This window comes from Thalassophryne amazonica, chromosome 3, assembly GCF_902500255.1.
Source record: "Thalassophryne amazonica chromosome 3, fThaAma1.1, whole genome shotgun sequence".
Lineage (NCBI taxonomy): Eukaryota > Metazoa > Chordata > Actinopteri > Batrachoidiformes > Batrachoididae > Thalassophryne > Thalassophryne amazonica.
In genome coordinates this window covers 37,276,667-37,290,412 of record NC_047105.1, presented here as the reverse complement: position 1 = coordinate 37,290,412, position 13,746 = coordinate 37,276,667, and the positions used below count along the sequence as shown (strand labels likewise).

The window sequence follows — 13,746 nt, the reverse complement described above, 5'->3', positions numbered from 1 at the left end:
GATACTGCTCATTCTTCTAAGACAAAGGAAAAAACAAAATCGCAGTACACCGTAAGCCGCCGGGAGGCATTTGCAATATTCTGTGTAGAAGTTTGAGGAAAAAAAAAATCAGTTTCATCCATTTTGGAATAAGGCTGTAACATAAACTGAAGTTCTGTGTATACTTTCTGGATGCAATGTGTGTGTGTGTGTTGTGTGTGTTTACTCAAGTGACATTTTTCATGTTTTAATATATTGAATTAACTATTATTGACCACAGTGATCAGTGGTGATTGGTTGTGTGTAGAGTAGTCTTACATTTTTTCCCCCGCCTCAAAAATGGATCTTCAACTTGATAATCATTTAATTTAATGAAATATGGGGTGAACGACTCACTTGCTTTTGGAGAAAAGGGTATATCTGGACAGTCAACAGTAATTTATTTTTCCATTGACTCACTAATTTTAAAGCACAAAGCTGAGGTGCCTAAAAATTTGCCGAGCACTGTGTGTCAGCTAAAACAAAAGCAAACTGTTTTTCTGCTCTCGGCTGTGAGTCTTCTTTCCTCACACGAAGCGTTCTGTGAGCCTATTTGTGAATCCCGAGCGGATAATGAAGGCTACTGTTCCGTTTCTATGTGGTCTTTCCTGTTTATTAATAGGAAACTTTTCTAACACATGACTTGACCATCATTTGTGAAACAGCTGAAAAATGAGGCTATGGAACGAAAGCGCTATCTATTAACCGAGTCACCGGATAGAACTTGAGTTGATTTTATTTTTTTCCAGTTCTGTACATAATAATAAAAAAAAGTCATGCCCACTTCCTAACCTCTAAATGTCAAAAAAAAAAAAAACATTTATAGAAGTTTAACACATCATCAAAAGTTAAACCAAACACCAGAATAAAACCATTATTTACAAAAGCCCGTTAAATTATGACATAAATAAGAAAATATTTACAGCCAGGACATGACTCCGGATAAAAGTTATTTTTTGGATTTAATGTCTAATTAAAAACACTTTAAAAGAAAGTATGTACATTTACACACATTCTCACAACACACACACACACTCCGGCAGGACTGAACTGGTTGGTATGCTGATAATTTTTTTTTTTTTTTTAAATACAAAGGAAAACCAATTCATAACACAACCATTAAAGTTATATTTTACAGTCTGCCAGGTTTTAAAGATGCAGTAAGAATGGCTGTATGAACACTGAAGGGGCTTCTGTCCTAAACCTTCTTTAAACTCTCTGGTTTCTGAGCGAAAACATACGCACAAACCGGAACTAGATGTTTCCAGTTCGAGCCTACGTAAGATTTGAACCAACTGTCGGGAACAAAGCACAATAACACTGAAAACAGTTTGAAGTGGTCATACAAAATAACTGTCTTCTTCTCCCTTTCTCATACAAAAAAGCAATTCCGTCGAGACAGGAAATCAGTGGATTTGCTTCTAGACAGGGAAGGAGGGGAGGAAAGCTGAGAAGAATTCGAAGCCACCAGCTCATCTTGAAATGATGTCCTCCAAGGAGGGGAGGAAAAGAAAAAATAAAAATCTGAATGTAATTTGTTCCTGTTCTGCTCTTCAGTGTGCAGGACCCACAGCTGTAGCATCGGTACAATAGCAACTGGGCTGCACAGTGCTATGTACGCTGTGGCGTGTGGTCCACCCTGAGAGGGTTGATCTTAGAGTCAGTCAGCGGCTGTTCACGGCAGATGCGGGCTGATATTTCATATAATGCACACAAGCTCTGAGGAGCTCTTAGAAAATAAAAAGGATGCAAATTCTATTGTGTGCACAAACTTGTCTCTCACAGAGCGAAAATACTACATATTGATGTCAAACGTCCAAACAACAACAACAAAAAAAAGGGCAGACAGGCTGGAGATGAGGGAATCGGACATTGTAAAGTCCATATGGATTATCCTCCGAGCCCTCATTTCCTGTGCTTGTCCAGTTTGTCGGTCGATTTGCTCCCACTGTCTGAGGACCCCTGGGTGTCGCTCCCGGAACTCATGTACATCTTGTCCACTTGTTTGATAGCCTCGTTCAGGTAGTTCTGAAGCGAGGTCATAGCAGCACAGATGGCCGGAGATCCAAAGCCGTGTGTGAGGAGGCTGAAGTGGGTCAGGCAGCCTTGGATTGTGGGCTCCAGGATGGGCGCTGGCCGAGAGTTTCCCAGAGGGGAGCGGTCCTGAGTAAGCAGGTCAGTGAACTCCTTACAGATTTGCCTAAAAAGGACAAAACGGTGAAAAGCAAGGATTTAGAAGTTTAACTGCATTCAGTGTCTGCCGGTTATCTGAGAATGAACTTTGTGGCTCTTGCTAAAAATCACTGAAAACCAACATCAGAATTTGCAGAATTCTCACAGTAGCAGCTTTAGTAAAGCTTACAAAAATTTTAAATGAACTAGCACCCGATTACCTTGTATGTCTTATAAAACCTTATGTACCAGCCTGTGCCCTATACTAATTGGTTTATTGTACACTTTTTATGTATGGCAACTCTGCTATACAATTGTTGACATAAAAGTACAATCCACTATAGAAACTGAAAGTTATTATTGTCTAAACTGGCAGTGGTGGGCACAGTTAAGTTAATCAGCCAGCAACTAATGACCTTTTTCATAAACAGAGTAGCTTTTCAGCTAACTTTGAAAACTTTTAGTGGACCATTCAGCTCCCTATAAATTTAATTAAGTTTTAGTTTGAGGTGATGGTCTAGTGGTTAAGCATTGGGCTTCAGACCAGAGGATCCTCTGTTCAAAACCACAGCACACCAGAAAACCACTAAGGGCTCTTAGGCAAGATCTTTAATCCCCTAGTTGCTCCTGGTGTGTAGTGAGCACCTTGACATCAGTGTGAATGTGAAGCATAATTGCAAAGCACTTTGAGCTTATGATACAGATGGAAAAGTGCTATATAATGCAGTCCATTTACCATGACCAGCCATTTTCTACACCCATTTATAATAAATGGGTGTAGAAAATGGATAGTCCTTACAAGGAAGGCATGGGAGCTGGAGCAAATCCCCCAGAAGTCCAGTGAGAAGGAAGGTACACCCTAGACAGGATACTAGTCTATCACAGGGAGCTTTTTAGTCAGCAGTTAAATTTTATTTAACAAACGATGTTAATACTCAAAACCATCGCAAACTGGAAAATTATACACCTTTGTTCTTGTTGGAGCTTCCACATGAAATAATTGCACAAAGGCAATAAACATCACCTCGAAGTGACGGAGGAGCAGAAGGTCAGGCCAGAATAAATGCAATTATTAGCTAGCTGTAGCTTCAGCAGGATCACAGTTAACTATTAAGATGGCGGATTAGTGATTTTTGAAGTTAGCCTTGAGGTTAGCTGTGCCCATCCCCTTTAGCAGGCATCATTCCAGACATCCACTGTGAAAAGACACTTACTTGGCAGCAAGGAGCATGTTCTTACGAGAGTTAACCTCGTTGCGTTCCACGTGCGGCCTGCTGAGGTACTCGGCAATTGCCTTTGCAGGAAATTCTGTCTCACATACATAACCAAAGTCTCTTGCTAAATGTACAGCTTCACCTGAAAGAAGCAAAAAGAAAGGGATCCAAGATTAACAGCCCAAAATGCCTCCGTGACCAGCAGTAAAGAATTGATCAAACCTTAGAAAGGTATGATTGTCCATCCAAACTGTAAAACTACATTTTCTCACTTCCTGCTGTTGGTTTTGGCCATGAGTGTTCAAGTTATCACTTGACCTCTTAATATATGGCTCACAATATGCTAAAGTGTTATGAAAGTGTAACACAAAGGTCAATTTTTCAAGTTACATGTTTTTATTGCAAACTAGTTTGGAATTGTAGTACACATATATTTCTTTCATAAACCACAAAGCTCAAGATAACTCATTAACTATTAACTTTAAAAATTTCACTTTTCCATTATGGAAAAGTGAAATTAATAAGAGTATGGACCCTTGCGGATGTTATTTTTGACAGACAATTCTCAGGTTGTTTTCAACTTGTTATAATTTCTTAATAGGCGTATCTTTTATACAAATTGACGATGTATATCGGAGAATACATATTTCAAAGTAGAATGCCCATCTAAGTGTAAATGTTAGCTATAGTTTATGCGACTTTTAACCATCTATATCTCCCACTTGGTTTTGACAGACGGCGTAACATCCGCAAGGGTCATTTTTTAATTAAATTTTTTTGTACTTAAAATTGACTCAAGGGCCTTTTATTTACTTTTAATTTTTCATTTCATTGGTTTTCTATTGACTAACGCACAATGCAATTGCCTTGAGGTTGGTTTGAAAAAATATGACCTGGTTGAAAAAGTGAGGTCCAATCGTGTTATAATATGTGATGAAAAAAAGTGGATTTTCCAAGCTTCTTTTCAATTTTTTTTTTATTTTATGAGCAACAAATACACTCAAATTATGCATACTATATATACATTAGTTACATTAGTGTTAACAATAACAAACATTTCTATTCAACAATCCATATTTAATAAACACATTCATGAAGTACCTCAGGTGTAATACAACGGTTTAGCATATTTTGAGCCATATAAACTGCTGTGACAACTACCACTAAAACAAGCCAATTAATGGAGTTTCACAGGCAGTTAGTATTTCCATTCTGAATACTAAAAAATTTAAAATTGAAAACCACAAACCAGTTTTTAAAAGTACATTTTCTATTTACAGATTGCACAGATAACCTGTATGTAAAACTGCCAGTAATTCAGTGCAGTTTGACAACTGTTGCAACAGCAATCTGCTGCCTCCTTTAACCATTAATTAAAGTTAAACCAAGTTGTATGGTTTTAATTTTCTGTCTGGTAATCCGTTACGTCTACCCAAATGTTTCTTACATTTGTTGTTACCGTATCACCTTTTACAGACTACAAGTCAAACAGCACTTCTTAAGTTTATTTGAAGACTGCACCACTCATTTTGTCCAACTCTTTAGCATCACTATTCCTTCTGTAAGGTGATAGAAGGTGTAACAAACCAATTTTTAATTTAATAACCATCTTTCTTTTCTTTTTAACCTGTAAGAAGGAACATTTTTGCAACACCAGATAGTTATATATGAAATATATCAGAGTAGCTTACCATGGTGCTGGCGACAGAAGCAATGCTGAATTTCATAAGAACAATTTCTAACAAGAAATGGCACGTTATGTAGATGGGGTCCAACTGTCAGAACCAATTTTCTTTATGACCGTATTGTCAAACTTTGGCCTCCAGGTTTGATGTCAGCATTCTGATTTGGAGGTCATGGAAAAATGGCTGTCACCACTTTCCAATTAGCACATGTGGGACGGACACCATTAAGTGGTGTTTAACACATTTACAAGAAAAATTTAAATCAATCAATCAGTCTGAAGGGATGTTTGTAAAATAACAGAGTAACAAAAGCACTGTTTCTAGAAAGTGTAGATTCCGCTCACGAGTGTTACAAATGTACATTTTGACAGCTCCGAGTACACAACCAAAATTCTACTATAAACCACTGAATCAAGTCTGCTGCCTAAATATCAAACCTTTACCTCAAATCCTATTATAAGCTAACACACATGGTAGGTGTCAGTAATATTTGTGAGAAAAAAAAAGTATTTTATTTCAGTATGAATTGAACTGATGTTGCCCTTAAAGATTTATTTCTTTATGGAGCCAAAACAAATCTGCATTAGACCTTAAACAACTACTATGTATGAAAGATTAAGATCAGCATTACAGGGATTATCACACTACGTCTTTTAATCCACCAGACTGAAGGATGATTAAGATGTGCAACTTCCCTGACTGATCCATTTAGAACATGAAAGCACAGACTGTATATACACCGGATATAGTATAAACCCTTTGTGACCTCGCCGAAAGAGTTTCAGAAGAGCTGGTTTGAAGCGAAAGTTGGGGTTGCTCTAGATGTCACCATCTTGGCAGTACTTGACTCCGCCCCAGTCTCCGTTACCAAGCATAACAAATGCATATTTTTTGCAGACTGGACCTTCTTTTAACGTGTCACTTGGCTGCAGGTATATAAAAAACTATGACCACCATATTGCCTCAATTACCATGACACCATCACTGAAACCAACATCACCATCCCATTAAATAGTTCCTACTTTGCAAACATACAAATTAAATATATACAGTTTCAATAAGTGTAAATACTGGAGCACAGACTTCTTGATGGCCAGTTAGTACAATTAACCCCACAGCAAGTCATATGCTCAGAAAGGACAAACACATTGAGGCCCTGGCAGATGGTGGCAGTCCACACCCAGCACACAATACCTGTCAACCAAAGTGACTATACCCCTAATGTAGCCATCTTAAAATAGCTTAGACTGATGAGCAATATAAAAAAGGGGATTAGTTCACTTTTGGAGTCAACCTCAAGAAGCTGCTGAAGAAACTGCAAGCTTTGGTACTTTCACATTGGTTTCATCTTTCAGCACTGGAGGCTTCCACTTGCATGATGGCAATGCCCTCATGTGCAGGCCTGACAGGCACAAGGAGAAGTTTAAATGCATAATGAGCTGTGCTTTGTTTCTGAAACAGAGGGCAGACGTGCTATAGAGACAAACGTATTTCTGTCTAGAGGGTGGTTTATCTTGCATGGTGATAATGGCCTTACGTGGATAAATGCTAACACAGTGTGCCCGTGGCACTAAGAGTATCACTTATTGATAGACATGTACATCACTTGAGGATGTGGGCAGCTCTTCAGAAGCACAAGCTTTAAGGTCATCTGGTGCGAACACACCAGAGCGAACACAAGATAACAAGGCTTCACTGAGCTTTGAAGGTCTCTAAATAACAAGAGCCTCCAGTCTTTCTCCTGCACAAAATCCGCAGCCCAGTTACAAAAATTAAGCATGCAGAAGCAAGAGAAAAAAAAAAAAAAACACCCGTGGTGGAGAGGCGTGATAAACGACTAATATGGTGATCATGCTGAAGGATCATTGCACAGTTAATAAATTGATGACAAGATGCTTTATACGTCCTGTCAGTGAGGCAACTACACTAATCTCTACATCAAAGTCTAGATCCTTAACACCAGATGTGTGCCATTCTCTGAGCATTCTGCAAACTAATAACAGCAATAAGTATTTGTAATATTTTCAAGACTGTACTGTATATTGTGTAACATCCTAAAATTGGTCCTTTCTGTGTGGAGTTTGCAAGGCTTCCCTCCAGGTGCTCCGGCTTCCTCCCAATTCCAAACACATGCAGGTTAGATGACTGATTGATGTGTGTGTGTGTCAGCCCTGTGACAGACTGGCGGCCTGACCAGGTTGGAACCCCACCCATCACCCAATGATCGCTGGGAACTGGTCCAACCCTGGAACATGTACATATTGCAGAACTTATTAGGGTGATTGTCGAGAGGTTAATGCGGTGGGTCTGTAGCTAGAGGATCCTTGGTTCAAATCAACATCAGACCAGAAGGTCCTTAATCCCCAAGTTGCTCCCAGTGCGCAGTTGAGTGCTTTGCATGGCAGCACCCTGACAGTGGTGTGTGTATGGATGAATGTGAAGCATCACTGTAAAACACTCTGCGCATGAAAGCAGTCTGTTTATGCATTTACCATATTTGATGGTAAGTGGATAATCCACAGGTGGCTCAGCGGTGCACACTCATACTGCACAACAAGAAGAACGGGGGTTCGATTCCAGTCATGCCCACTTCCTTTCTTTGTGGAGTTGGCACGTTCACCCTATGTCTGCATGTTTCCTCTGCGATCATTTCTTCTATGGGCACCAAGCTGTGGCTGTCTAACTGCTCATAGTAGTTGGATTCTTTGTAGGTGTCCATGTATGAATAATGAAGTTGTCTTCAAATGACTTCCTTTTTTTTGAATAACTAAACATCTCAAAATTAATGTATCCAAAATTTAGCCTGTTAACAGTTTGCCATTAATTTTGACCTGTTGGAAACAAATGCAGAAACAGCTCAAGGTTGAAGCATCTTAAAGCTATTTTAATCTATTCTAAATGTGGCACAATTTAAATCCAGTTAAAATCTAACTATTTCTTACTGAACCACATTAAAGCCAGTTTAAGACATTTTGTTAGTTTATAGCAGTTTACATGCGTTGAAAGTAAGAATTGTCATTTAGACCAGATGTAAACACATTTGAACCTCCTTAGACGATTCTGTCAATGTCATTGCAAAACCAATTTGAAGTAAATCTGAAAATAAATTTTGAGAAGATGTCACAAGACTTTTTAAATCAATAATTACTTGACAAAATAGTTGATTGTCTGCCAATCACCACATTGAATAATCAATTGGTTATAGTTTGAACAAGATTACAACATTTTTGAACGATTTTAAAAGCAATGAACACCCATTTTTATTCCTTGGTTTTTAGAACAGCTTGTCTCAAACACCAAATATCTGAAAATTATTCTTTGCAACCGATTTAAACGATCAACAGATTATCATAACATTTGACATTTATAATGATGTCACACTCACACATCTGATTTTTAACTAAAATGCACAAACTTGCAAAGGCAACAAAAGAACAAGTAGTTGACAAGTATTGAGTTGCTCCACTTTTTTTTAACCTGCGAATATCTCGGCAATTATGATCACATGAATGACATTTAGAGAATGAAACACTATGTGGAAGCAACCGTGCCGAAGTCCTGACAAATTGCAAAAGGCATTCCAAGTGGTGCGACCAGCAATTAAACCGGAGAATGTTCTCTGCACTCCTGAGTGACGGCTCCTACCTTCGACTAGTGAGGTAAGCAGAGTGACATTAGCCGCCTTCCTTCTTCCTGCAGGCAGGTTGAGCCCAATCTTATCCAGCTTTTCTCTCAGCGATCGACCGCCATTTTTTGACTTTGCCCTGCACAAGAACACAGTAGTTAAAAAGTTGACAGAAAAAAAAATATTCAAGCCGTGCTGACCACTTTGCATGGTTTAGTCAAATATATAGAATTAGTAGAAGTGGAACCATACATTGTGTATAATGATGATTGTATTATGAAGCCTGTATCATTTTTTTAATAAATGGGTATTGTGAAACCTTTGAAAGTCAACTACTCCATGGAATAATGAGTCATGACGAGTGTCAGAAGCATGATAAATGTGTCCTGACATGCTTCATGTAATGGTACACCTTAACAATTAGCACACACATTGGAATACTGGCAGCAATTTGTCAACACGTAAAATTAAATAAAATATTTTTATGAGAAGGATAAGAAATCCATTACAGTGAATAATTCATCTATTTGGGTGGTTTTCTCCCCACAAAGTCATGTAATTTCAGCATTTTGGAACATTGAAAATGACAGAACACAGTCTGACAGCAATTCCCGGTGATCCTTTGAATTACTGCAGTGCTGAAAGGAAAACAGAGTTTCACATTCCGGTCACAGTGAACACTGTCAAGAAAAATGTTGAAAAACATCCAACAATGGTTAATGTTTTAGAATCCATTTAAATTTTTGCCAACATTTAACAGATTTCAACAGATTTCTGCATTTAGTGTAGCAACATGACATGCTGCTGCTGAATATATGATGTGTTTATTTATTTATTCATTTTCGCCAGAGTACTGCAATGCATCACCAGGGCCCGGTTTCATAAAGCAGTCTAATGTTGTTTAGCCGACTAAACTCACTTAGTTGACTAATCTTTTGATGTTAGCCGTTACACAAAATGCTTAGTCGGCTAAGGTTTTGCATTAGCCGACTAAAGTTTTTAGCCTCCTCCAGAGGAGGCTCATCTTATTTTAGTTGACAAAACTAAAATAAAGAAGGAAGGAGAGCCTTGCGGCGGGAGCGGGTGTTCTGGGAACGGAATAATCCATTGGAGATGTTACGGACACAGAGATTCAACAGTGATACTGCTTCCATTTACCAACAATCCTCTTCATCGTAGACAGGATAGCTCCAGCCATCAACCACCAGATGAGGAGGAACAACACCCTGCCAGCCCTTTGGGTTTTGAATGTGCTGAGGTTTTAAACCTGTAGGACCTTTCAGCAGATTATCGGCGACACCACCCACATCTCCAAGTCGACTGTGTGCCGAATCATGAGGGATGTTAGCTCGGCACTTATCCTGCACATCGGGCAATTGGTTCAGCAATCTTCTGATGGACACTGAGCTCTCCTCCCAAGACCGTCTTTTGGCAGCTAGGTCTGACGTTGTTCCTTTGGAACACTAAAGAGCACCGCTAGTAGACTAAAAGATTAGGCTGTTTTATGAAACCAGGCCCAGGAGGCATCGTCACAGCACTCACGCTACAACCTTTACTGAACCAACGCGCAAAAATGACAGGGTTTTAAAAAGAAGCACTGACTTTTTTGCTAAAATGGATTCGTTATTGCAACATAAAACTATTTAAGTTACTGACTTTCATAGTGTACTGGAGAGAACGAAAGCAGCTGAAAGTCCAGCAGGTCAAAATTTTATTTATTGGGGGGGGGGGGGGGGGGGGGGGAGTTATTAACCTCATGTGTATGCATTTTGAACATTTTGAGATAAACTGTACAAAAAGGACATTGTACTTTAAAAATGTTCTTCCCTGGTGCCCAACGACATCAGCAGAAGTCAAGGGACAGGACGGGAAACATGGTAGGAAAACATTTTAGGATGAACAACTTTTAGGCATTTGCCACTTTATTTGCTTTATCACAGTTACTTTCTGTGAGTTTTTGTTATGGCCTTTAATCCCGGCATTTTAAGAATCACAAAGATTACACTTGTATTTTTTGTATGCATTAATTACTGCAACAGCGACCCATCAGGTGTTTGTAGATGTGCAGCAGATAAGAATCAGACAGCTGTGAAACTTATGACAAATAATTAAAACAAACAAGCTCTTATGCCATTTCTAACTCCCCTCCACACACAAACAATGCATTCACTTAATGGCCATAGCACAGAAATCACTTAAACACACCCTTGCAGAAACACTTAAAAACACTCCACATGTGTGTGAATGAGGGAGCCCAGTGGAATAGTGGAGTTACAAGGAGTAGAAGTGGTGAAAGTAGATGAGTTTAAATATTTGGGGTCAACTGTTCAAAGTAAAGGAGAGTGTGGTAGAGAGGTGAAGAAGAGAGTGCAGGTAGGGTGGAGTGGGTGGAGAAGGTGGCAGGAGTGATTTGTGACCGAAGAATATCAGCAAGAGTGAAGGGAAAGTTTACAAAACAGTAGTGAGACCAGCTATGTTGTATGGTTTAGAGACGGTGGCACTAACAAAAAGACAGGAGGCAGAGCTGGAGGTGGCAGAGCTGAAGATGTTGAGATTCTCTTTGGGAGTGACAAGAATGGACAAGATTAGGAATGAACATATCAGAGGGACAGCTCAGGTGGGACGGTTTGGAGACAAAGTCAGAGAGGCGAGATTGAGATGGTTTGGACATGTGCAGAGGAGGGACCCAGGGTATAGGGAGATGGATGCTGAGGATGGAGCCACCAGGCAGGAGGAGAAGAGGGAGACCAAAGAGGAGGTTCATGGATGTGCTGAGGAAGGACATGCAGGTGGTTGGTGTGACAGAGGAAGATACAGAGGACAGGGTGAGATGGAACGATTGATCTGCTGTGGTGACCCTTAAAGGGAACAGCCGAAAACAAAGAAGAAGAAGAAGGTTGGAAATGACAAGAGGAACAAGTGATTAAATTTTAGTCGTGATCCGGATCACGATCCGATCCTGATGCTAACGCGTTAGCATGTCTATGGCATTTTCAATGTTAAAAGTTAGCATTAAGCAGTTGCAGCTGTCATCACGTTCGGGTGCATTTGTTTTCAAATTGTAATATTTCTTAAATTTATTTTTGTTTATATATTAATAATCTAATGATTATTATTACAATTTTAGAGAAGAGACAAAAAGAAATAGATCACTGTGCCAAGGAGGGAATCTCTTTAGGGTCAGTGACCCTATGGCCTTGTTTAGAGAAGTGTTTCATAAATGTTAAAAAAATTCATATATCTGCAGTTTAGTTGAATAATAAATTTAATTTTGTCTCTTATTTCTTTTTGTCTATAAGCACATGCAATATCAATATCAGTGCTCAGATGACAGTAGCTTCTGGGGAAGGTGCAAGTTGCAATAAACTGTGATGCCAAGCGTTAAGGATACATGCTATCCAGTCACAGCAGATAAAACTTTTTTACTTCTGAGCAAACGTCATTGTTAGACTTTTTTAGGTTCAATGATTCCACGGCGTGTAGATGTTATGGCGTCAGTGACCCCATGGCCTTGGTGGAGGTTTGCACTCTCTGAGTGCTTCTAGTTTCCCATGTAACAAATATAATCAAAACCTGGATTAATCTTTTTAGTCACATAGCATTACTATTATTCTGAACACTACTGTATGAACTTAAAATATAGGGATGCCAATAATACTCATGAGGACTTAATAACCATTGCAGTAGCCTCAAAATCATATACATTTATATTTTCTGTTGTCGTCATCATCATCAGGGTAAGAAATATCATGATCGGACTGTGATGGCGTGTTGTAAGAGAGCGGCGTGGCTGCAGCTGCTTTCTGAGAAAGTGTCACGGTCATCGCTCTGGCATTAAGCTCGACCCCAGCCACTGCTGGGCACAGGCGCCATTCATCCTCCTTGGGAATCAGCCATGTGTGGGAGATGAGACCCAGACAGATCAATAATCCTTGCTAATCCATAATCCCATTAGTGATGAAAACAAGTGAAAAATGCTACTTTACTGTATTGTTGCATTGATCCACTTTAATCGCTGTATTAAGATGTTGGGGAGAGAAGCACTAGAGTTTCTTGGAGGCTTTTGCTTTTTGATTAAAGCTGCAGAGTGTTTGTGAAACACAGTACTTTTGTGTTTATGCCTGTTTGTTGACCAAACAGCTTGTTCCCATTACTCCGCTCAGGCCTAAAGGTGATCTAGACCTGCTCGTATGTTGGTGTGCGGGAGAGGACAGCAGATGTTTTTCATTAGACAGATGAGCGGCAGCACCCATCCTCTGTAAATTACCTGCTTTTATGTCAGGACAAGAAAACAAAAAGGGGTTGTTACGAATGGCGAGGTATGTTTGCATGTCGAACATTGGGATGGAGTCCTGTCTTGGCCTCCTTAACATCTAATCCCTTTTTAGAGAATGAGTTTTCTGGGATTTGAGAAGAGAATGGGAAAGAGCGTTATGTTGTGCCGGAAGAGGCCTGCAAAAGATGCACGTTCCCTAAAAAACCCAGACATCTGTTGTCTGTGAGAAGACAGCAAGGGGAGGAGAGCGGGGACGTCAGGGTCCCTGCAGTCCTGTCCATGCTGGCGGAGGCTCCTATGCTTGCTAATTGGTACGAGGCCTGTGCGTGAGCTGCTGAAGGAGGGGTGTCCGGGTGGCAAGCCAGAGAGGAAGGAAGACAGGCAGCCTCATTCCCACAGCATGATGAAAAATGACCAAGAAAAAAAAAACAGCAACAAAAACACAGAGCAGGACCGAGAAATGGCTGTTCCCCTCTCCCACCTCTCTATACACCCTTCCAGACTCAGACTCTAGACTACAACCTTATCCTTGTAATTTAGATTAATTCCTTCCATATTTTCCTCTGGGATTAGGCTGCAAACCACCCCGCACCCCTACACGCATTAACCAAATTTGTTGCTTAATGACATCATTACTGAAGTAGATGTTCCACTTACTGCTACATTTACCTCTCCCCTGATCCTGCTCACACCAAAACCAGCATCACGTTAATTTTCAAATGTTGTTAACCTGTTCTGTAGGTGGCGGGTTAGGAG

At 39.8% G+C, this 13,746-nt stretch overlaps 1 protein-coding gene across 1 annotated transcript; it reads right to left on the bottom strand.

Annotated features, from left to right (window-relative positions):
* Nucleotides 1-1,068: 1,068 nt before the first annotated feature.
* On the bottom strand, nt 1,069-8,924 carry LOC117507743 (transcription factor AP-2-alpha-like). The gene is made up of 3 exons (XM_034167556.1): nt 8,735-8,924; nt 3,405-3,546; nt 1,069-2,218 (listed from the first exon to the last, which is right to left on the bottom strand). The coding sequence occupies exons 1-3, from the start codon at nt 8,922-8,924 to the stop codon at nt 1,924-1,926; spliced, it is 627 nt and encodes a 208-aa protein (XP_034023447.1). The 3' UTR covers nt 1,069-1,923.
* Between the last annotated feature and the right edge of the window lie 4,822 nt (nt 8,925-13,746).